Consider the following 25,541-nt stretch of genomic DNA (forward strand, 5'->3'; position numbering starts at 1 on the left):
TCTAGTGCATGAATACGAAGAAGGCGCTCTATCCTAACGCTCCCATACACTGAAAGAGTGTCTGGCACGTAATGCACACATTTGGACAGAATGAACATTTTCCTTGGTGACTGTATTATACCCATCGGCTGTATACGTCCTATTTTTCAATAAGCAACAATCATCGCTGTTTCTGTTTGTGCACAGCACACTGCATGGATCCCAGTGGCCGTGCAACCTTTTCATCCACAAAGGTTCATAAGCGGGATTGTAAGACTTTTGATGCCCCCCGGACGGATTCTTCTCCAGAAAGAGGTGCCTTGTCATGTGAGCACCCTCATCTCGGTTTCTGCTTTGAGTATTTCACAGTTGTGCTGACCATGGGTCAGGTGGTGGCGGTGCATAAATCTTCTAAAACTATGTTTACGCATGGCTTAAGATGCGTTTTGTGGGCTCAGATCAAGCTTTCCCCTAAAATTAAGCAAATAGGCTTTTCCACAATTCAGCTGTACAGAAACAATGTCTGTGCACAACTGACAGAAGTGTAGTTCAAGGGAAAGGAATATGTTAACTGAGCTGCGTTTCATCGAGAAGCTAAAATACAGAAAAAACAACTATTCTAATGGGGAGAAAATACCGTTGTCATGTCCAATATAAATAATGCCAGAAGAGATTCTTCAGGAAAAAATCTAATTCCTGTCAGAGAGGAACAGAAAGTGATGGCTGGAGTGCTGAATGAATCTCAGCCTCTCGTATTGATTCCACTGGTATTCTAGTATCTGTTTTTTTCGCAAAAGGTGCCACAACAATACATAACTCTCTTTCACTCATCTTTTCCTCCCTCACCATAACCCTCCAGATCAACACCGTCGCCTCCATCTAATTCAACATCCTCCACATCCTCTGAAGACATTCAAGTGGATCGCCCCCGAAGCCAGAAAGACGGTCACCATCACATCCATAACAAGCAGACTACACTATGGAAACGCCCTCTACGCTGGAATCAACAAATCCCTGCTTCTCAAACTCCAGACCATCTAGAACACCGCATCCAGACTCGTCCTCGGCATCTCACGACATGAGCACATCACCAAACACCTACGAGACAACTCCGACGGCTAACCCTAGAGAGAGTAACCTTCAAGCTACGCACCCACGCCTAAAAATCCCTCCACAACAACGGACCCCAATACCTCAATGAAAGAGTCTCCTTCCACGTACCCAAAAGGAACCTTCGCTCCACTGACCTCGCCCTAGCAGAAACCCCATGCATCTGCAGAACCAGAGCAGGTGGAAGATCCTTCTCCCGCATGGCAGCAAAGACCTAGAACGAGCTCCCAGTCAACATCAGTCGCTCCCTCACACTGCACACCTTGAGAAAGAGCCTCAAGACCTAGAACGAGCTCCCAGTCAACATCAGTCGCTCCCCCACACTGCACACCTTGAGAAAGAGCCTCAAGACCTAGAACGAGCTCCCAGTCAACATCAGTCGCTCCCCTACTCAGCACACCTTGAGAAAGAGCCTCAAGACCTAGAACGAGCTCCCAGTCAACATCAGTCGCTCCCCCACACTGCACACCTTGAGAAAGAGCCTCAAGACCTAGAACGAGCTCCCAGTCAACATCAGTCGCTCCCCTACTCAGCACACCTTGAGAAAGAGCCTCAAGACCTAGAACGAGCTCCCAGTCAACATCAGTCGCTCCCCTACTCAGCACACCTTGAGAAAGAGCCTCAAGACCTAGAACGAGCTCCCAGTCAACATCAGTCGCTCCCCCACTCTGCACACCTTGAGAAAGAGCCTCAAGACCTAGAACGAGCTCCCAGTCAACATCAGTCGCTCCCCTACTCAGCACACCTTGAGAAAGAGCCTCAAGACCTAGAACGAGCTCCCAGTCAACATCAGTCGCTCCCCCACTCTGCACACCTTGAGAAAGAGCCTCAAGACCTAGAACGAGCTCCCAGTCAACATCAGTCGCTCCCCTACTCAGCACACCTTGAGAAAGAGCCTCAAGACCTAGAACGAGCTCCCAGTCAATATCAGTCGCTCCCCCACTCTGCACACCTTGAGAAAGAGCCTCAAGACCTAGAACGAGCTCCCAGTCAACATCAGTCGCTCCCCTACTCAGCACACCTTGAGAAAGAGCCTCAAGACCTAGAACGAGCTCCCAGTCAACATCAGTCGCTCCCCCACTCTGCACACCTTGAGAAAGAGCCTCAAGACCTAGAACGAGCTCCCAGTCAACATCAGTCGCTCCCCTACTCAGCACACCTTGAGAAAGAGCCTCAAGACCTAGAACGAGCTCCCAGTCAACATCAGTCGCTCCCCCACTCTGCACACCTTGAGAAAGAGCCTCAAGACCTAGAACGAGCTCCCAGTCAACATCAGTCGCTCCCCTACTCAGCACACCTTGAGAAAGAGCCTCAAGACCTAGAACGAGCTCCCAGTCAACATCAGTCGCTCCCCCACACTGCACACCTTGAGAAAGAGCCTCAAGACCTAGAACGAGCTCCCAGTCAACATCAGTCGCTCCCCTACTCAGCACACCTTGAGAAAGAGCCTCAAGACCTAGAACGAGCTCCCAGTCAACATCAGTCGCTCCCCTACTCAGCACACCTTGAGAAAGAGCCTCAAGACCTAGAACGAGCTCCCAGTCAACATCAGTCGCTCCCCCACTCTGCACACCTTGAGAAAGAGCCTCAAGACCTAGAACGAGCTCCCAGTCAACATCAGTCGCTCCCCTACTCAGCACACCTTGAGAAAGAGCCTCAAGACCTAGAACGAGCTCCCAGTCAACATCAGTCGCTCCCCCACACTGCACACCTTGAGAAAGAGCCTCAAGACCTAGAACGAGCTCCCAGTCAACATCAGTCGCTCCCCTACTCAGCACACCTTGAGAAAGAGCCTCAAGACCTAGAACGAGCTCCCAGTCAACATCAGTCGCTCCCCCACACTGCACACCTTGAGAAAGAGCCTCAAGACCTAGAACGAGCTCCCAGTCAACATCAGTCGCTCCCCTACTCAGCACACCTTGAGAAAGAGCCTCAAGACCTAGAACGAGCTCCCAGTCAACATCAGTCGCTCCCCCACACTGCACACCTTCAGGAAGAGCTTTAAGACCTGGCTTTTCGGCTGACTTGTAGCTGCTCCCCCCCCAGCGCCTTGATACCCTCACGGGTGAGTAGCGCGCTTTAAACTCCCCGATTGATTGATTGATTAAAAGATCTTCTCTTTAGAAACGAGTTGCAACGACTGATCATCAGTCTAAGAGAACCAGCCAACAGGTGAATGAGGTAAACTCAGAAAGGACATGGGGTTTCTCGATTAGAACAGCAGAAATCGTGAGCAAAGAAAAGCAAATTATGCGTCCAGACCAGATCAGCTGAAGCAAACCATAAGCAACAAAATGCAATAAAAGAGAAAATGCATGTAAAACAAAGCATAGCCAGCTAAAAGAGTGTTCTGCTCACTGACGCCTGAACTTGGGCCACGGAGAGATAGGGCAGGGTGGATAGTTCTACACAGTATTATAAATAAGGGAACATTAGGACTATGGCAGGCACTAAACCGAGGGGAGGAGAGGGGCAGTGGGTTACAGTGACATGTGCTATGCATTAGATGATTCAGGGTGGAAGGGTTTACAGAAGAAGTCTATAATTGGAAGAATGTCAGCATCAGGTGAGACTTACAGGTGGGAGCAAGAAGGGGCTGAGAGGTCGGCATACAATTTAGGAGTGGTTTCTACTATCGCATCATTAGAGATGGCTTGAGGGTAGTCCTACTGTCTTTTCCTGTTTCTTGCAAGGCGTCCCTGAACTTTGATCCGGATTCATCTCCATCCTTGGGCCACGCTTCACCAGGGACAGAGCAAGTGAGGGGCAAACAACATGGCCACACCGTGCGACACAGCGCCTTCCTTACCCAAGAGAATCTGCAGGGCGTTGGTGTGGAGCTCCAGGTTGTCCGTCTGCTGCTCCATGATGTCCATCTTCTCGGTGTCCTGGTTGTAGTAGCTGTAAACACAGGAGTAAGCGAGGACCTGCGGGCAGAGAGGATGACCTCAGTTAGCGGGACAAACAGGAGGTTCACACAACTACCCCAGCACCTAGATCATTTATTTATTTACTGAAAAAACAAAGATTAACGTTCATTTATTGATCACAATTTTAATATTTTAATTAACATTAAAATAAAGTTTGAATTCGCCCGAAAAAGCCAAAAGGTTAAAGGAACGTTACAGGTAGGTGAAAATGTCATATGGATTTAAAATAACAAAACTACTGAAATTCACCAGTTATTTTCTCAAGTAACTCGGACTTGTGCCTTAAGGTAACTATATCTCCTGCCCCTGCCATGCACAGTGCTATCATTGATGTCATTTCAGATGTTGCAACTATGCTATCAATTAGGTCATCGAACATGTCCTGAGTGATTTAATAAGGGAAGTTATTAGCAGTTCCCAACCATAACCTCACTTTAAATTCAGGAAAGTGTCTTTTTTTTAACGTTAAGTAAGAGGTCTATCGCCATGCACGGCATGGGGCGGGGAGCTCGGTCTGCACCCAAGCCCTCTCGGGCGCATGCCCCTCCCCACACACCCGGTGAATAGCTAATGAGCGGCTCCTGGTGCTCATTCATTCTTCTTTTTTAAATATTTGTTTTTATGGGGGTACCTGTGCACACCCAGTCACCCACTACATGCCCAATGTTTGGGGTCACGGGGGCCACAATTCCTCTGCGGCCCCTGCCAGCACCCATACTGGATGCTAGTGGGAGCCAGCGAGCATGTTACAGTGATTGCCCAAAGGCACACACAACATGATCAATGTTGGGGGCAGCGAGGGAAACCGAAGGCGCCCGCAACTCTTCAGCCAGCTCCAATTTTGCATGCCGGCAAGAATCTGCCATTTTACTCTTACCATAGCTGTCCACCTAGAGCATCCACACTTTTCTAAAGTTGGGGGCCGCACGAGGAGCCTCGTGGTGCCGTCAGCTCAACAGTTAGCACCCATTGTGGGTGCCGGCAGAAGCCAGTAGTTTTACTAATACCGTGGGTGTACCGGTGCCCACCTGAGACACCAACATATTTTGTGTGTGGGCTGCCCAGCCAGCACCCATCAGGCCTGTTTTTAGCTCTTGCCCAGAGGGAGCAGCTTTGTTCTCTGCACCTTCCAGTCAGAAACAAAGCTCTGTTTGTTGGCCTGGAAGAGTGCAGGCAGTGGAATTCATTTTGTATTTCCTGCCCACTCTCTCCCGGGCAGGGAACAGCACACTGTCCCAGTGGATGGGATCCCAGGGATACTACATGCCATTGGGTCCAGGGGAATGTGGTTCCAGGGCCATAGGATGACTCGGTAGTGGTGGGGGCTGTACATTCCCCCTACCCCCATAAATGGGTCCTAAAAAGGACTCTAGGAGGGGGTTGCACGCCACCCTGCCCCTCAAAAAGGCCATCAGCCTCAGGGATGGGGTCCGTGGGTGTAAAAATGGTTTGGGAGGGGGCGCATGCTCCCTCTCCCTAAAAGAGCAATTGTCCCCTCGGGGATGGCGTCATCAGGGAATAAAAATGGCTCAGGGAGCGGTCTTTGTGCCCTCCCTCCGCCTGCCACCATTTAAAGGAAAGCAGCGCTGGGTCCTTAAATTGGCTGTGGGACGGACTCTCCCTTAAAAATATTTGTGCCAACACCCATTCTCTAACCGCCCCCCCCCCCCCCCCCCCCCCGGGCTGGCCCACAATGGGAGGCTTAAAAATAAAAATGGCAAGAGCTGGCTTTTTTTTCTTTTTTATTATATCAGTGCTGCAGATCCACAGTACCCCCCTCCCCCCTCCATCCCCCCATATACTTCAATCAACAGCAATCTCAGCTTAATGGGCCCATTTTACTAAACACATCAACCTCGCCTCAGACACCATAGCAGGCATCCCTCTAAATTATCAGCCTCAGTCAGATCACAAAGGGAACTATGAGGTTGTCTATCCTTAACACAAATGCTTTCCCCATGTATAAGCTTTGCATAAACATGGTAAGTAGATTCATATGCCAGTGCCCTTCTCTCAAACCAGGGCAGTTCCAAGCTGAGAAAACAGGGGGTCCTGCATTTGTATATTAAGACGCTACAGGGGAAAAGGCATAATGTGATCTGCCTGGTTCAGTCTCAACAGCCCAAGCATAACAAGCATTTGCAATGCAATAGGTCTCGCATTAGGAAAGTTTGAGCTATTGGTATTGTAAATGACAATTTTTTTATTTATATTTTGTTTTTGAAAATAACTAAATTAATAGCTTTGTCATTTACAATGCCAATAGTTATAACTTTCGCAAATGTGACACCTATAGCATTTGTAATGCAATATGTGTTGTATTTACGTTACTTACATGTATTGATATTACAAATAACAATGGCTTTTAATTTTTTTTTAATAGTTAATAATTAAATAAAAGTGATTGTAATTTATAATGGCAATAGCTTAAAGTTTTGTAAATAACTTTTGTGAAGATTATGTTCAGTGTATTTTATTGTGACGAAATTCCAAGAACAGAAGTGAAATATTAACATGTTTTTGTTACATTTGTAATAAAGCTTCAAACATTGAGAGAGCATATTTGAACCAGGTGTTGTTGAATGGTCACAGAGATTGATGATGTGGTGGCGCTGAGTGATGTTGTGTTGGCAAACGAGTGATGCTGTGGCGTTCAGTGATGCTGTGGTAGCACATAGTGATTTTGTGAGGGTGAGGGGGGGTGAGTGAGGGGGTGTGAAGGTGAGAGGGGGTGAGGGTGTGTGAGGGTGTGTGTGAGGGTGAGGGGGTGTGAGGGTGAGGAGGTGAGAGGGTGAGGGGGTGTGAGGTTGAGTGAGGGGTTGTGAGGGTGAGAGGGGGTGAGGGTGTGTGAGGGTGAGGGGGGGCGAGGGGGTGTGAGGGTGTGGGTGTGGGGGGGTGAGGGTGTGTGAGGGTGAGGTAGGGTGAGGGGGTGTGAGGGTGAGGGGGGTGTGAGGGTGAGAGGGGGTGAGGGTGTGTGAGGGTGAGGGGGTGAGGGTGTGTGAGGGTGAGGGGGTGAGGGTGTGTGAGGGTGAGGTTGTGTGGGGGTGAGGGTGTGTGAGGGTGAGGGGGGGTGAGGGCGGTGTGAGGGTGAGGGGGTGTGAGGGTGAGGGGGGTGTGAGTGTGAGAGTGTGGGTGAGCGGTGCAAGGGTGTGAGGGGGAGGGTGTGGGGTTGTGAGGGTATGGGGTGGTGAGGGTGTGGGGTTGTGAGGGTGAGAGGGTGAGGGAGGGTGAGGGGGGTGACGGGGGTGAGGGTGAGTGAGGATGCAGGTGTGTGAGGGTGAGGGTGTGTGAGGGTGAGGTGGGTGCGGGTGTGTGAGGGTGAGAGGGTGTGTGAGGATGTGTGTGAGGGTGAGGGTGTGTGCGGATGTGTGTGAGGGGGTGAGGGTGTGTGAGGGTGAGAAGGTGAGTGAGGGTTTGTGAGGGTGAGGGGGTGTGAGGGTGAGGGTGTGTGTGGGTGAGGGTGGGTGAGGGTGTGTGAGGGTGAGGGTGTGGGGGGGTGAGGGGGTGTGAGAGTGAGGGGGTGTGAGAGTGAGAGTGAGGGGGTGTTAGAGTGAGGGTGTGTGACGCTATAGGAATTGAAATTCCTACATGGTGCTGGGCATTTTTGTTGCAGAGGACATAACTCCGCGTTTAATTTAGAAGGAGGATGTTACAGACGGAAGGTCTGAAAAGACCCCGAGCAACTCGTAGCGAGTCAAATTCTGATGCGTGCTCGACATGACCTGCAAAGTAATGATGGAAAGGCGGCCACCCTTTTAGAATCAATGGATGTTCACACAGACAAAACGCACAAATCACTTTCAGGAAATCCTTCTTAAAATATGCCACACGTGAGATGTGGGAGCCTGGGAGATCTGGGCAAAACAGAAATAGGACTCAATCATTTCAACTTTAAAGGGGGAATGAGAATCTGCAGTTGTAAACAAACGTTTTGCTTATAATTTGAGAAACAAAATTGCCTGAAGCGTAATTTCAGAAGATACCTTTCTAGAGCACATTATTATAAACGCTCAGAAAGCGCAATAAGATCAAAGTTTTAAACTCGAGTATAGAGAAATATGGCTACGGTGACTGTCAGAGAGCAGTAGGTTTTAACCTCAGTGAGAGGCTCACAAAGGGCCTTTCTACAGAAATCAACCGAAGACCAGCCCAGCTCCATAATCCAGCTAGGTATTCTCTTTGTAACTTTTCAAACAAAACCAGCTTCCTTCCTGGCCGGGGCAACATGAAATGTAACTGGATAAGAATCTGGCCATGGTTTTGTGCATTTCCTCTCCAGTCTGCTAACAAACAATCCAAGGAATGCCTTTGTGCACGCTCCACGCTGCTACAAAGAATACGGCGCAGCACATGTTCCATTTGAAAGCAGACACTCACACGCCTTGAACGCCCCGTCAACTGCCACATCATTAGCTCAATCCAAACTAGAGAGAGACCATGAATTCGAATGCGTCAGCTAGAACTTGCCATAGATGAGACTTCGCTGTCCCAGCCCTCGGATAGAAGTTTCCAGCCTGTGATGTGTCTTAGGGCTTCACCACTGACTGCAGTGGAGCGCGCGCAGCTTATAAGAAATGGCCTTTGGGCGAAAGACCCTCCTTACTGACAAGCAGGTCACGAGCCAACACAAGGCATAACTTACAGCGGAGTTAGTAAATTGAATGTAATTGTGGTGCAAGCCAACCCTTTTAAAAAAATAAGCGTGAAATGGCCAACGTCTTTAACAAGATTCAAGGCATTTTCCTATTTAAGTGAAACTTGATGAAGAAATACAAATCGGTGCCGCTGCGCTGCCCGCGCCGACCCGGAAGCTCTTGTCCGGCCGGCCAATCCGCTCGCGGCCGACCGGAAGTCCCGCCTCCCGAGGTCCGTGAACAGGTATGCCGGCGCATGGAGCGCCCTGCCGGTCCGGGGTAGCCCGGGTCCCCAGGAGGGGGCCGGGGAGAAGGAGGAGTGTGGCGCCTGTTGCGGGGCTCCTCTGACGTGAGGGAGCCCCGATTCAGAAGAGGAGAGGAGACGAGACGCGCCGCGCCGTGAGGAGCGGAGCGCGAGAGGAGCCCCGCCGGAAGAGCGCAGTCGGTGAGTGGGGCCCAGGGCTGATGTGAAGTGCGTGCGTGCCTGTGTGTATGCCTGGGAGGGGGGGGGGGGGAATGTGTGTGTGCGTGTGTGCGCGAGGGAATGTGTGTGCGCATGCGTGACTGTGTGTGATTGAGAGAGAATGCGAGGTAGGGGATAGTGTGCCTGTATGTGTGCCGTATGCCTGCGTGTGCATGCGCGCGCCTGTGTGTGTGTGTGTGTGCGTGCGTGCGTGCATGCAGAGGGGTGGGGGCTGCCTGTGTCTGTGTGTGAGCGAGGGCTGTGCTCTGCGCAAGCGCAGCTCAGACGCGCGCTCCCGAGGTGAAATCGGACAATGGGAAAGCGCGCGTCTGACTGCTGTCCACTCTCCTAAAAACCGGCAACATAAGTTGTCGAGCTGACGCATTCATGCTTCGCATGAATGCCACATCAGCTCGACCTAAAAATGTTTAAAGACCGATTAATATGGTCTGTGATGAGCCCATCCATCCTCCAAGGGTGCCTTTCGTATGATGGAGCCCAAACGCGCCCCCCTTCCATGAACTGGAGCTACAGTATGTTTGATACTCGTCTAAAATCAAGACTTGAATTTTTAAAATAAAACACATGAAAAACAAATGGTAGCAACAAAGATAGAGGAAAGTCATTGACAGCATTTGTTTTTACCAAACCCTGAACAGCTTTTAGATGTCCTTATGTAAATTCACATCTGTACGCGAAGAGCGGAGGTGCGTGGCCAACAGCATCTCTGAATAGACAACAGCTCTAAGCTTGTTATCTCTGTCCACAGTATGTCTGCGGAAGTGACACTGTGTGCAGCCAGCACCTCTACATTCACCACCTCAATGCTGCCTGGCCTTGCTTCCTTTCTTGGGTCACTTTTGGTCTAGTTGGTATCGGCAGGTTTAGTACTTGACCAACACTGGGTAGCCTTACCTTGCGTGCCTGCTCTAGAACTTTGCAAGCATCAACGACGAAGGTCAGAGTCCTCATCTGGGGAACCTCGCTGACTGCAGACACACGGTTCCGGAGGTTCATGGCGAACTCCTGAAAGATTGAAAATACAATGTGAATGAAACAGTCAGGAACTCTGATAGTCTTTTAGGCTTCAGAAAGGCCCTGAACACTTGGCTCTTTGTGCAATCGTGCTAATATGGTCTTCCACAGCTACTTGTGTATGTTTTAGCGCCATGAAGCACAAGTTACTACTTGTGTAATGATATATCAGTAAGAGACATTAGTTAGTGATGGATTCCTTACCTTAGAATATCCCCAGGCGTCAGACTGAATCCGGAAAAATTTGCGTAGCAATACCCCTGCGCGCCGGCAGGCGTCGTCCGCGGCTCCGCGTCCATCCTCGGCGTCGTTAGCGCCGGAATGACGTCGGAGTACTTAGACGCCGCCCATGCGCGCTGACGTCAGCTCTGATACACAGCTTTTCCGCGCCAGATATGCAGAGCCATGATAGAACCAACACTGGTGCCATGAAACTAGGGCCCTGAAAGGGGATGACCTTAACCCTAGATATCGGTTCGCAGAACGGGGAGGATGGGTGGGCCGGTAAGGAATCTATCACGAACTAATGTCTCTTACAGATATATCGTTACACAAGTAGTAACTTGTGCATCTGAAAGAGACACGTTAGTGATAGATTCCTTACCTTAGAATAGATACCCAAGCAATACCAACCCAGGTGGTGGGTCTGCGAACCAATAATCACACCAGAAAGTCCTGGAGGACAGAACGGCCAAAGAAGCCATCTTGGCTGTCCAGGCAATAATGTCTCGCAAACGTGTGCAGCGAGGCCCACATAGCTGCCTGGCAAATATCCTGCAAGGGTACTCCTCGGCCCAGGGCAGTTGTAGTCGCCGTGGCCCGAGTAGAATGAGCCCGTAGACCCACAATTCAATTCAATTCAATTCAATTCATTTATATAGCGCGCTACATACCCAGAGGGTCTCAAGGCGCTTGGAGAAGGGTGGGGGATTACTTGTCGAATATCCAGGTTTTAAGTTCTTTTCTGAATGCTAGGTGGTTCTGAGTGAGGCGAAGGTGAATAGGAAGTGAGTTCCAGGTTTTAGCCGCCAGGTAGGAGAAGGATCTTCCTCCCATGGTGGTTTTGTTGATGCGAGGAACAGCACCAAGGGCTTGGTTAGAGGAGCGTAGCTGACGGGAGGGGGTGTAGAAGGAAAGTCGTGTGTTGAGGCATTCGGGTCCGAGTTCGTAAAGTGCTTTGTGTGCGTGGGTTAGGAGGCGGAATGTTATCCTCTTATTGACGGGGAGCCAGTGGAGGTTTTTCAGGTGACCAGAAATGTGGTCCTTACGCGGGATGTCTAGTATGAGTCTGGCTGATGCGTTGGAGTTTTTTCTGAAGTTTTGCGGTGGTACCGGCGTATAGGGTGTTTCCGTAGTCCAGGCGGCTTGTAACCAGTGCGTGGGTGACCGTTTTTCTAGTTTCGGTGGGGATCAAGCGAAATGTTTTTTTGAGCATGCGAAGAATGTTGAAGCAAGATGATGAAATCGCGTTGACTTGTCTGGTCATCGAGAGTGAGGAGTCCAGAATGACGCCCAGGTTCCGTGCGTGGTCTGTCGGGATGGGTGCTTTTCCAAGGGACTCTGGCCACCAAGAGTCGTCCCAGGCAGAGGGGGAGGTACCTAAGATAAGGACTTCTGTTTTGTCAGAATTCAGTTTCAGACGGCTGTGCTTCATCCACTCGGCTACTTCTTTCATTCCTTCATGTAGGTTGGTTTTGGCGGCGTTAGGGTCTTTGGTGAGTGAGAGGATAAGTTGAGTGTCATCAGCGTAGGAGATGATGTTGAGGTTGTGTTGGCGTGCGATGGCCGCGAGGGGGCTCATGTATACGTTGAAGAGGGTGGGACTGAGTGAGGATCCTTGTGGCACGCCGCAAATGACTTCTGTGGCCTCTGACTTGAATGGTGGGAGGCGGACTCTCTGTGTTCTTCCGGCATGGAACGAGGTGATCCATTCCAGTGCTTTTCCCTGGATTCCGATGTTTCTGAGGCGTTGTATCAGGGTGCTATGACAGACTGTGTCGAAGGCTGCGGAGAGGTCGAGGAGGATGAGGGCGACTGTGTCTCCATTGTCCAGTAGAGTTCGAATGTCGTCTGTTGCTGCGATGAGTGCGGTCTCAGTGCTGTGTTTGGCTCGGAAGCCGGACTGTGAGGAGTTGAGGGATTTGTTGGTTTCGAGGAAGGCGGCGAGTTGCACAAGTTACTACTTGTGTAACGATATATCTGTAAGAGACATTAGTTAGTGATAGATTCCTTACCTTAGATAGATTCCTTACCTTAGAATATCCCCAGGCGTCAGACTGGATCCGGAAACTTTTGCGTAGCAATACCCCTGCGCGCTGGTAGGCGTCCGTCGTCGGCGTCGTGAGCGCCGGGATGACGTCCTCGGAGTACTTAGACGGCGCCCATGCGCGCTGACGTCAGTTCTGACACACAGCTTTTCCGCGCCAGATACGCAGAGCCATGATAGAACTAACACTGGTGCCATGAAACTAGGGCCCTGAAAGGGGATGACCTTAACCCTAGATATCGGTTCGCAGAACGGGGAGGATGGGTGGGTCGGTAAGGAATCTATCACTAACTAATGTCTCTTACAGATATATCGTTACACAAGTAGTAACTTGTGCATCTGAAAGAGACACGTTAGTGATAGATTCCTTACCTTAGAATAGATACCCCAGCAATACCAACCCCGGTGGTGGGTCTGCGAACCAATATCACACCAGAAAGTCCTGGAGGACGGAACGGCCAAAGAAGCCATCCCTCCGGACTTGACTGTCCAGGCAGTAGTGTCTTGCGAACGTGTGCAGCGAGGACCACGTGGCTGCCTGGCAGATGTCCTGCAGGGGGACACCGCGGCCCAGGGCAGTTGTCGTTGCCGTGGCCCGAGTGGAGTGAGCCCGCAATCCAGCCGGGGGCTCCTTCCTCGCCATGGAGTAACATGCTTGGATACACAAGATGATCCACCTAGAGATGGTCCTCTTGTGCACAGCCTTACCCTTCTTTGCGCCCACGTAACCAACAAAGAGTTGGTCATCCACCCGGAATTGGCGTGTGCGATCTAGGTAGTAGGAGAGCGCACGTTTTGGATCCAGACGGTGGAGCCTCTCTTCCTCCTTCGAGGGATGCGGAGGCGGAAAGAAAGTGGGCAAGGTAATGGACTGCCCGATGTGGAAGGCCGTAACAACCTTGGGCAGAAAGGAAGGTCGGGTACGTAACACCACCTTGTCAGGATGAACAGACAGGAAATGTGGAGAAGAAGAAAGAGCCTGGAGCTCACTCACTCTCCTGGCAGAGGTGATGGCAACCAGGAAGGCAGTCTTCAGAGTAAGGAGACGAAGAGGACAGTTATGCAGTGGCTCAAAGGGAGCACACATCAGATAAGTGAGAACAAGATTCAAGTCCCACTGGGGCATCACGAAGGGAACAGGAGGGAACATGTGCGTGATGCCCTTCAGAAATCTACTCACAATAGGGGACTTGAATAAAGAAGGCTGATCTGGTAGCCTCAAGAAGGCTGATAGAGCAGAAAGGTACCCTTTAAGAGTGCCCAGAGCAGAGCCCTGCTGGGCAAGGGAAAGAAGAAAGAGCAGCACTTCCGAAAGGGGTGCCGAGAGAGGATCCACAGCCTTTGCTGTGCACCATGCCACAAATCTGTTCCACCGGCAGGCGTATACCGACTTTGTGGAGGGACGCCTGGCTGCCAGAATGATATCACAGACTTCAGGAGGCAAGTCAAATGGCCTCAACTGCCGCCGCTCAATCTCCAAGCTTGTAGGTGGAGACTGGACAGGTTCGGGTGCAGGACCGTCCCCTGCTGCTGCGACAGAAGGTCCTCCCGAAGAGGCAGACGAATCGGGGGATCGACTGACATGCTGAGTAGCTCGGGATACCAGTATCTTCGTGCCCAGTCCGGAGCCACAAGGATGACCTGGGCCCGATCGCGCCTGATCTTCTTCAGCACTCTGGGCAGAAGTGGTATAGGCGGAAAGGCGTACAACAGACCGCAGCTCCACTCGCGACGAAAAGCGTCTCCGAGCGAGTGCCGCCTTGGAAATTCCAACGCGCAGAACTGATGACATTGCGCGTTCTCTTCTGTGGCGAATAGATCTAACCAAGGCTCTCCCCACTGCCGAAAGAGACCTTGCGCCACGTCCGAGTTCAGACGCCATTCGTGATCCATCATGCACCGGCGGCTGAGTTCGTCCGCCCTGGCATTCAGAGAGCCTGCCAGGTGTTGAACCACCAGGGTCACGCCCTGATGTTCCAGCCACTGCCAGAGGCGCAGAGCCTCCTGGCAGAGGGTCCACGACCCCACCCCGCCTTGTTTGTTGCAGTACCACATGGCGGTGGTGTTGTCGGTGAACACTTGCACTACGCTCCCCCGGACAGAGGGGAGGAATGCCTTCAGTGCTAGACGAATCGCCCGCAGCTCCAGAAGGTTGATATGGAGCCGGGACTCCGCCGGAGACCAGAGGCCTCTGATCTCCGCCTCTCCCATGTGGCCTCCCCAGCCCTGGAGGGACGCGTCCGTCACAACTACGTGCTCCGGTTGGGGTAGGGAGAGGGGTCTGCCACTGACCCAGTCGCGGTCCGTGAGCCACCACTGCAGTTGTCTCGCAGTGCCCTCCGAGATCAGGACATGATCGGACAGGTTGCCCTGATGCTGGGCCCACTGAAACTTCAGGTCCCACTGCAGAGCCCGCATCCGCCACCTGGCGTGACGCACCAGAAGGATGCAGGAGGCCATCAGTCCCAGAAGCCGCAGCGTCAACCTGACCGAGACTCGGCATAACGGCTGGAAGATGGGAACCAGAGCCTGAATATCCCGAACCCGCTGCTCGGGTGGGTTAACCCGAAACTGCGCCGAGTCGAGAACCGCTCCGATGAAGAGGAGCTTCTGAGAGGGACACAGGTGTGACTTCGGCACATTGATGGAGAACCCCAGCAAGTGCAGGAGGTCGGCCGTAGTCTGGAGGTGGCTGACGACTGTCTGGGGCGAGCCCGCCTTCAACAACCAGTCGTCGAGGTAGGGGAAGACTGATACCCCCTGCCTGCGCAGATGGGCTGCGACCACCGCCATCACCTTCGTGAACACCCGTGGGGCGCTGGTAAGGCCGAAGGGGAGCACGGTAAACTGAAAGTGCTCTTGGCCTACCGTGAACCGCAGGTAACGCCGGTGGGCCGGCAGGACGGGGATGTGGAAATAGGCGTCCTGCAAGTCCAACGCTACCATCCAGTCTCCTGGGTCCAGGGCAGCCAGGACCTGAGCCAAAGTGAGCATCTTGAACTTCTCCGTCCGGAGGAAGCCGTTGACGTTCCGCAGATCCAAGATAGGGCGTAGGCCCCCTTTGCCCTTCTTGGGTACCAGAAAGTAGTGGGAGTAACAACCACGTCCTACTTCCGGCCCAGGAACGCGCTCGATGGCCCCCTTGGCCAAGAGGGCCGAAACCTCCTCCCGCAGAAGTTGCAAGTGATCCCCCGACACACGGTGGTATTGAGGTGGCATGGATGGAGGGGATGACTCGAAGGGGAGGGAGAAGCCCCTTCGGACAATTTGCAGCACCCACCTGTCCGAAGTGACTGTATGCCAGTGGGAGAGGTGATGGCGAACCCTGCCTCCCACAGGCGTCACATGGGCCTGAAAACTCGGACTAGGAAGGTTTTGAGGCAGGGGCTGCTGAGGGAGGTGTGGACTGGGCTCGCCGCTGTCCCCGACCACCGCCACGGCGGTTCCCACGTCCGCCACCGCGTTGCTGTACATTCTGCGGCGCGTGGCTAACGGTACGTGGTGGGGCGCCCCTTCCGTGGCCACGAAAGGAGCGAAAGGCACCCGATTGCTGGCGTGGGGCCGTAAGGCCCAAGGACTTGGCCGTGGCCCTGGAGTCCTTGAAACGTTCCAGCGCATGGTCTGCCTTGTCGCCGAAGAGGCGACGGCCATCAAACGGCATGTCCAGGAGGGTGGCCTGGACATCAGCCGAGAAATTGGCGGACCTCAACCAGGCGTGGCGTCGAACCGCCACCGTCGTTGCCATCGCCCTGCCCAGTGAGTCCGTAGTATCCAGTCCACACCGGATAGAAAAGCGTGCTGCATCTCGGCCGTCCGCCAGGGCTTGGCTGAGTTTAGCCTGGACCTCCTCCGGGCATCTAGGCAGCACCTCCGCAACTGTGTCCCACAGGGTGTGGGTGTAGCGGCCCAAGAGACAGGCGGTGTTCACAGACCGCAGCCCTAAGCTCACAGACGAGAAAACCTTCTTCCCGAACTGTTCATATCTCTTGGATTCCCTGTCGGGCGGGGCCGACGGGAATGCGGTTTGGGAGTTTGAGGCCTGGATGACCAGACTCTCGGGGGTGGGATGGGTGGACAAAAAGCATGGGTCGCCCGGTGCCGGGCGGTAGCGTCTGGACACGTTCCTGTCCACAGGCGGGCCTGTGGCGGGCTTGGACCAAGTGCCCAGGAGAACGTCACATAAGGCCTCATTGAACGGCAGAAGGGGCTCCGCGGAGCCGGACTGCGGTTTGAGGACCTCAGTGAGGAGATTAGTCCTCACGGCCGCGACGGGGAGCTGAAGGTTTAGGGCCTTAGCTGCCTTCGTCAACACTACGCTGTAAGCAGAACCCGCCTCCGAAGCCACAGTCGGGGGCGACGTAAATCCAGTGTCTGGCGAGGTGTCAGTACCACTGGCCTCCCCAAGCTCATATGTCCAGTCCTGCTGTGACTGGCAATCACGTGCCAGAGGGTCCTCGGACCCCTCCCACTGCTCCTCGTCACCTGGCTCCTGGAGACCAGGATCAACAGCCAGGGCCTCCTCGTGGAGATAGAATTCTCCAAAGGCCGTCGGAATCGGCGCCCAGCGGCGCCCTTCCGACTCCTGAGTAGGACCGTAGGAAACATTGGGGGCGGCAACCACATCGGCTGCCGGGGACGACACCTGAAGGGACGGCGCCGGTGAGGTCGTAAGGTCGACCGGCGAGGTCCCGGATCCGGAGCCGGATCCAGCGAGGTCGCGCGGCGCAGGGACCGAAGTCGCCAGCGGCGCCGGGGCCGAAGCACCCGACGTCGTCGGGGCCGAAGCGCCCGACCCGGAAGGACCTCCAGACGGAGCCGATCGGCCCGAAGGCGCCACGGGAAACGACTGAGGAGGGAGGGCCCTCATGGCCATGAGGTACCTCTCGACCTCCTCCTGCGACGCGCCGTGCTCAGGGACCCGAAGGTGTGGGGCAGGCGGCGACGCTTGCGACTCCCGCGGAGCCGCGTGGGCGGTGTCGCCCGAGTCCCCGGCCGCATCGTGCGAGCGTCGGGGCGGGTCGGAGGATCGATGGTGTCGCTCCGACCTCTCATGCCTCTTACCTGAGGACTTGGAACCAGACGATCGGTGTCCACTCCCGGAACGTCGATGACTCCGACCTCGCGACCTGTCCTTCGACCTCCCGTGGGACCGGGACCGGGACCTGGAGCGGCACGGGGCCGACTGCCTCAGCTCGAGACGCTTGCGGGACCGCTCCCGCCTAGCCTTCGACGTCAGGGCCCGGCAGTCGGAGCAGGTGCGATCGTCGTGGTCGAGGCCTAAGCACTTCAGGCACCGGCGATGGGGGTCCGTGACCGACATGAGTCGGCCGCACTTCGAACAAGGCTTGAACCCGGGCATCCCTGGCACCGATAGTCGAGACAGTCGACTAAAGAGAAGATCAAAAAGGATCAACATTTTTCAGTCAAAAAGTGACTGGGGGTAGAGCTTCTTCCGGATCTGCGCTAGCTGGCGCGGAAAAAAGAAGAACTGACGTCAGCGCGCATGGGCGCCGTCTAAGTACTCCGACGACGTCATCCCGGCGCTCACGACGCCGACGACGGACGCGGAGCCGCAGACGACGCCTACCAGCGCGCAGGGGTATTGCTACGCAAAAGTTTCCGGATCCAGTCTGACGCCTGGGGATATTCTAAGGTAAGGAATCTATCTAAGGTAAGGAATCTATCACTAACGTTTCTCTTTCAGATGGTTGTTGACAGCTTTCTCGATGACTTTGGCCGGGAATGGAAGGAGCGAGATGGGGCAGTAGTTTTTGAGTTCGGTGGGGTCAGCTGTGGGTTTTTTCAGAAGGGCGCTGAGTTTGGCGTGTTTCCAGCTTTCCGGGAAGGTGGCGGAGTTGAGGGAGCAGTTGATGACGTCTCGGAGATGTGGTGCTATGATGGAATCTGCTTTGTTGAAGATGTGGTGAGGGCATGGGTCTGTGGGGGACCCTGAGTGGATGGAGTTCATCAGGCGGATGGTGTCCTCAGTGGAGATTGGGTTCCATTCATTAAGGATGTTCAAGGGGGGTGAAGGTACGGCAGAAGATTGGGTGGGTTGGTCTCCGGGATGGTTGTCGAAGCTGTTGTGGATGTCTGCGATTTTGTCGTGGAAGAACGAAGCTAGGGAGTCGCAAAGGGTTTGAGAGGGAGTGATGTCGTTGGAGTTGGCAGTGGGGTTGGTAAACTCTTTGACGATGTTGAATAATTCCTTGCTGTTGTGGGCGCTGTTGTCTAGTCGGTCTTTGAATGCGGCTTTCTTGGCAGTCTGGATCAGTTGGTGGTGTATGCGGGTGGCGTTTTTGAAGGCGTCTCTGGTGTTGGTGTATGGGTCTTTTTTCCAGGCCTTCTCAAGGGAGCGACAGAGTTTCTTGGATTTCTTAAGATCGTTGAACCAGGGTGTGTTTTTGTTGCCTAGTTTGATTTGACGATTTTTCAGGGGTGCTAGGTTGTCGGCGCTGTTGGTTAGCCATTGAGTGAGGTTAATGGCTGCTTGGTTGGGGTTCGAAGAGTGGGCAGGGGGGTTTTGAAGAAGCGATGAGGAGATCTGGTCGATGGTGATTTTGTTCCAGTTTCTTCGCAGAGTAGGTTGAGGATGGTTGTGGGTTGTGGTCTTATTGTAGATAAAGTGAACGCAGCTGTGGTCCGTCCAATGGAGAGCTGTGGTGTGACTGAAGGAGATATGTTTGCTGGAGGTGAAGATAGGGTCGAGTGTGTGACCTGCGTAGTGAGTGGGGGTATTAACAAGTTGTTTGAGTCCGAGGTTGGCGCGATTGTCCAGAAGGGCGGTGGTGTTGCTGTTGTTGCTTTTTTCCAGGTGAAAATTGAGGTCTCCTAATAGAATGTAGTCCTCGGAGGGGAGGGCGTGTGGGGTGATAAAGTCAGTGATGTCTTCACAGAATTGTGCACGGGGTCCTGGTGGCCTGTAGAGGAGGGTGCCTCTGAGTGTGGTCTTGGGGTCGGTGTGGATCTGGAAGTGAAGGTGCTCGGCGCTAGCGAGGTTGACGTCTGAGCTGGTTGAGATGCAGATGGAATTCTTGTGGACGATGACGATGCCTCCTCCTGTTTGCTTGTTGCGGTCTTTTCGGATGATCTTGTATCCTTCCGGGATGGCAATGGTGATGTCTGGGGCTGAGGAGGCGTTCATCCATGTTTCTGTTAAGAAGGCGACGTCCGGAGAGATGGTGTCTAGTAGATTCCAGAGGTCGATGGCGTGTCTGTGGACCGAGCGGTCTGTGGACCTTCTTTGCCAAGGAGTAACACGCCTGGATACACAAGATGATCCACCGCAAGATGGTCCGCTTGTGCACCGCCTTTCCCTTCTTAGCGCCCACGTAACCAACAAAGGGTTGGTCATCCACCCGGAACTGGCGTGTGCGATCCAGATAGTAAGAGAGCGCACGTTTTGGGTCCAGACAGTGGAGCCTCTCTTCCTCTTTCGAGGGATGCGGAGGCGGAAAGAAGGTGGGCAAGGTAATGGACTGCCCAATGTGGAAGGCCGTGACAACCTTGGCAGAGGTGATGGCAAACAGGAAAGCAGTCTTCAAGGTAAGAAGACGGAGAGGACAGTTATGGAGCGGCTCAAAGGGAGCACACATTAGATAAGTAAGTACAAGATTCAAGTCCCACTGGGTCATCACGAAGGGAACAGGAGGGAACATATGAGTGATGCCCTTTAAGAATCTGTTGACAATGGGGGACTTGAACAAAGAAGGCTGATCAGGTAGCTTTAAGAAGGCGGAAAGGGCAGAAAGGTAGCCCTTCAGAGTGCCCAGAGCAGAGTCCTGCTGGGCAAGAGAAAGAAGGAAGAGAAGAACCTCAGAGAGAGGGGCAGAGAGAGGATCCACAGCCTTTGCTGTGCACCATGCCACAAATCTGTTCTACCTGCAGGCGTATACCAACTTTGTGGAGGGACGCCTGTCTGCCAGAATGACATTACAGACTTCGGGAGAGACTGTCGCCGCTCAATCTCCAAGCTTGTAGGTGGAGACTGGACAGGTTCGGGTGGAGGACCGTCCCCTGCTGCTGCGACAGAAGGTCCTCCCGAAGAGGCAGACGAATCGGGGGATCGACTGACATGCTGAGTAGCTCGGGATACCAGTATCTTCGTGCCCAGTCCGGAGCCACAAGGAAAACCTGGGCCCGGTCGCGCCTGATCTTCTTCAGCACTCTGGGCAGAAGTGGTATAGGCGGAAAGGCGTACAATGGACCGCAACTCCACTTGCGACGAAAAGTGTCCCCGAGCGAGTGCCGCCTTGGAATCTCCAACGCGCAGAACTGATGACATTGCGCGCTCTCTTCTGTGGCGAATATATCTAACCAAGGTTCTCCCCACTGCTGAAAGAGGCCTTGCGCCACGTCCGAGTTCAGACGCCATTCGTGATCCATCATGTACCGTCAGCTGAGTTCGTCCGCCCTGGCGTTCAGGGAACCTGCCAGGTGTTGAACCACCAGGGTCACGCCCTGATGTTCCAGCCACTGCCAGAGGAGCAGAGCCTCCTGGCATAGGGTCCACGACCCCACCCCGCCCTGCTTGCTGCAGTACCACATGGCGGTGGTGTTGTCCTTGAACACCTGCACTACACTCCCCCGGACAGAGGGGAGGAATACCTTCAGTGCAAGACGAATCGCCCCCAGCTCCAAAAGGTTGATATGGAGCCGGGACTCCGCCGTAGACCAGAGGCCTCTGATCTCCGCCTCTCCCATGTGGCCTTCCGAGCCCTGGAGGGACGCGTCAGTCACAAATACGTGCTCCGGGTGGGGTAGGGAGAGGGATCTGCCACTGACCCATTCGCGGTCCGTGAGCCACCACTGCAGCTATTTTGCAGTGCCCTCCGAGATCAGGACATGATCGGACAAGTTGCCCTGATGCTGGGCCCACAAACTTCAGGTCCCACTGCAGAGCCCGCATCCGCCACCGGGCGTGATGCACCAGAAGGATGCAGGAGGCAATCAGCACCAGAAGCCGCAGCGTCAACCTGACCGAGACCCGGGATAAAGGCTGAAAGATCGGAATCAGAGCCTGAATATCCCGAACCCGCTGTTCGGGTGGATAAACCCGAAACTGCGCCGAGTCCAGAACCGCTCCGATGAAGAGGAGCTTCTGAGAGGGACACAGGTGTGACTTCGGCATGTTGATGGAGAACCCCAGCAGATGCAGGAGATCGGCCTTAGTCTGGAGGTGGCTGACGACTGTCTGGGGCGAGCCCGCCTTCAACAACCAGTCGTCGAGGTAGGGGAAGACTGAAACCCCTAACCTGCGCAGATGGGCTGCGACCACCGCCATCACTTTGGTGAACACCCGTGGGGCGCTGGTAAGGCCGAAGAGGAGCACGGTAAATTGAAAGTGCTGGTTGCCTACCGTGAACCTGAGGTAACGCCGGTGGGCCGGCAGGACGGGATTGTGAAAATAGGCGTCCTGCAAGTCCAACGCTACCATCCAGTCTCCTGGGTCCAGGGCAGCTAAGACCTGAGCCAGAGTCAGCATCTTGAACTTCTCCTTCCGGAGGAAGCCGTTGACGTTCCGTAGGTCCAAGATAGGGCGTAGGCCCCCTTTGCCCTTCTTGGGTACCAGAAAGTAGTGGGAGTAACAACCACACCCTACTTCTGGCCCAGGAACGTGCTCGATGGCCCCCTTGGCCAAGAGGGCCGTGACTTCCTCTTGCAGAAGTTGCAAGTGATCCCCCGACACGCGGTGGAATTGCGGCGGCATGGCTGGAGGGGTCGCCTCGAAGGGGTGGGAGTAGCCCCTTCGGACGATTTCCAGCACCCACCTGTCCGACGTGACGGTGCGCCAGTGGAAGAGGTGATGGCGAACCCTGCCCCCCACTGGCGTCACATGTGCCTGAAAGCACCGACTAGGAGGGTTTTGAGGCAGGTGCTGCGGGGGAAGGTGTGGACTGGCCATGCCGTTGTCCCCGACCGCCGCCACGGCGGTCTCCACGGCCGCCACCGTGCTGTTAGTCATTCTGCGGCGCGTGGCTGGCAGCACGTGTGGGGCGCCCCTTCCCTGGCCACGAAAGGAGCGAAAGGCACCCGTTTGCTGGCAAGGGGCAGAGATGCCCAAGGACTTGGCTGTAGCCATGGAGTCCTTAAATCGCTGAAATACCAGATCATCATCAGAAGGCTTGGCGACAAAGATTAGGAGATATTGGAAATTAGTGGCTTTCTAGAACGTCATTAAAATAAAACTGAAGCAAGAGTTTGGCTAATACTGAAAAACTCACGACCGTTCGAAATATTGTATGAAATAAAGCTTTAACCTGCAAGATGATTTTTGCTCACAAACTACATTTACTTTCAATTAGGTTTGCACTTTCCACTCAACATTTTTTTTTTACGTGGTCATTAACCCAGACTAAGCAATGTGTAAGAGGTGTGGCGCAGCAGCCAGAGGGGCAGACTCCAGAGGGCAGGGTTTCCGGTTCGATACCCGGTACTGGTGGCAGCTCAGCATCATGTGACCCTGGGCAATAGCTCACTTAATCTCACCCGACGGCCCCAGCGCCTTGAAACCTTAAAGGGTGATATGTCCACACTTTACAAATAGGAATTATTATTGAAGATGATGGTGTCTCGCCGTCAGCATCAATACATAAAGAAGAAGTTACTAACCTTTGGTGATGATATTTCTGGTAAATATTCAGTCTATCTGTGGATTTCTCACCACATGAATCTCCACAGGCGCTAAATGAAGCTGAAAGAGTTCGAATAACATTCATGGTCGACAGGCGATGCCACGGCTCCAACTCAACTCCAGTATTCCCCCCACCCCTCTCAGTTGTGACGTCAAGGAGCCATAAAAAGCACCACTCCGATGTCAGTTTGTGCCCTTTTTTCCAACGCCCTTAGAAGCAGAGACAAGATTGAATGAAACAACAAATGCGGTGCAGAAAAACTAACTATGAACCTTAATAAAAACACAATGCTACTCCAAATTGGGAAGCTGGCGGGTCAGTGTGGAACAAGCAGATAGCTCGAGTAGTTACCAGGAATACAGTTATGTTACAAATTTTGTATAGCACACAGCTGCTCTAGCAAATGGGTGTCCCAGTGCTAACAGAAGGAAGATGGGAAGCTACTAACCCAGGCAAGGCCTAAAGCAAAGGAAAAAGGTACGTTTTAATGGCCTTGCGGAATACCAGATAGTTGTCAATGCTACGGATATGCGCAAGAAGGGAATTCCACAGTTTTGCAACCGGGTGCGGAAGGAGCGACCTCCTGCAAGCACCCTCCTTACCTGAGGGACAACTGCCAGATGCTGGCTGCTAGAATGAAGTAGGCGAGTAGGGGAGTAGGGTGAGAGCAAGTTCGCCCAGATATCTGGGGAGGAGGAGTTCATGATTTTGAAGGCAATGCAGAGGGACTTGAACTCGATGCGCCTTGCCACTGGCAACTAATGTAGTCAACGGATGGAGTTGGCCATAGGCCAAGTTCTAGGGAGGCCAAGAAGAGTTCTCGCAGTCGCATTTTTAACCCTCTGCAGGCGGAGGATTTCGGCCTTATTAACCCCCAGACAGAGTGAACTGGCGTAGACCAGCCTAGACATGATGGAAGCCAGGATGATGACTTGATGGACTGTGGGATCAAAAAACCCCAACAGCGGTTTGAGCCCTCGCAAGAGTTCGAAGCAAGTCCCGCAACTTTTTTACTTTGGACCTGAAAGCTGAGGGTCGAGTCAACCCATACACCCAGGATTTTTACCACGTGTGTGGGGGCGGGTGCACAGTCCAGAGTTGCTGGTCACCAGCTCTCACTCCACAGCTCAGGGTCTCTTCCTGGTAGCATAGAGCTGGAGACAGTTGGCAGTCATCCACTCCGCGACGACAGCAAGATCGCTCCTAAACTTAGGAGCATCGTGCGTAGAGTCATCAGAGAGAGCTACTAACTACTGATCATGTATCTGGGAGGCGAAGGGAGGAGCCATCACCTGGAAGATTCTCTCAAAGATAAACGGGCGAACTAACCCTGGGCCAGGCCCTCAATGCCTGCAGCAGTATCTGTATCAGTGATAGCAACTTAATTCTGAATGCAATCCGGACCTTATATACTGGATGCTAATGTTTACTTGGTTGGATATTTTCTTAGCTATTAAATTAGACACACTGCTCTAGGAACTGATAGTTCTGGGTGATTTTAAGAATTTAAATCAGACTGCACTGCAAGCGTACAGTTTGAAAACATTTATCTTTGAGCAATGAAAGAGAGTAGCTGGCACAGTCATAAGGCCGCCTACAGGCCGGAAACGATCTCGATCACGCCAAGCCAACAGTACTGGCCTTTGCTTCTGACGCAAGCAGATGGTGCAGTAAGGGCTTTTGATGCCGTTGAACTGAAGTGCCGCAAAGACCTTGCCTCTACATGCTATTGACTCATCAGCAGGCTTTTGTTGGACAGAGCAGCGGAGAGTGTGTCTGTAGGAGTGTTTGTGCTTTATGAATCCCCTGTAGATATGGGGAGGAATGCTGCGGTTTGCTGCCCTATGCCGGAGAAAGGCTTGGGACAGAGGCCAAGTATCAATGCATTGGTTTTCACAGAGGCAGCTGATGATGGGAATCTTTAGAACTAAAGCCTCAAGGCGGCATCCTTTGAACTCGAGCCTAGATCGGCTCCTTACCCTGGCCTGGTGGTGGAAGGTGCAGCGCTCATTGTAGTCATGGAATCGCTTCTCCTGCCTCGCTGCTTTGCTAACCTGCAGAACAAAGAAAACACATTTATTGAACATCTGACACTATTCTCAAACTTCAGACATTAACACACAAAGCACCACATTTTCACAACACTAAAAGGTAAAGAGCATAGCGCTAGGACTTGAAAGTGGCGTCTGGTATTACATGTATATGGATCTTTATCTAAAGACATAGCCTCTTTACTTGGCTTTATTACCAACAGATTCCTAGCTTGGCACAGGGAAATATTCAAAGATACAATGCTGCTCAACCGGCTCTAGCACTGCAGGGTTAGAAGCGGCATGAGGCTCAGCATTACAGGTATAGAGGCAGTGTCAGGGTTCGATCTCCAGGGACAGAGCAGGCGCCAGGTTTAGCATCACAAGGATAGGTGCAGTGCCAGGCTTACCACTACAGGGTTAGAGACCGGTTTACCATCACAGGGTAAGAGGCGGTGCC

General features: G+C 53.1%; 1 protein-coding gene across 1 annotated transcript in view; it reads right to left on the minus strand.

The window, feature by feature from the left end:
- CUL9 (cullin 9) overlaps positions 1 to 25,541 on the minus strand; it is a 443,484-nt gene that overhangs the window by 71,148 nt on the left and 346,795 nt on the right. Inside the window, exons 36-38 of the mRNA XM_086948773.1 lie at positions 25,031 to 25,105; positions 10,032 to 10,142; positions 3,899 to 4,016 (exon numbers count right to left, since the gene is read on the minus strand). Coding sequence (XP_086804899.1) covers positions 3,899 to 4,016; positions 10,032 to 10,142; positions 25,031 to 25,105 — 304 coding nt within the window. The remainder of the gene's footprint in view (positions 1 to 3,898; positions 4,017 to 10,031; positions 10,143 to 25,030; positions 25,106 to 25,541) is intronic.

The sequence above is a fragment of the Lissotriton vulgaris genome, unplaced genomic scaffold (assembly GCF_964263255.1).
Source record: "Lissotriton vulgaris unplaced genomic scaffold, aLisVul1.2 SCAFFOLD_375, whole genome shotgun sequence".
NCBI classification, from domain to species: domain Eukaryota; kingdom Metazoa; phylum Chordata; class Amphibia; order Caudata; family Salamandridae; genus Lissotriton; species Lissotriton vulgaris.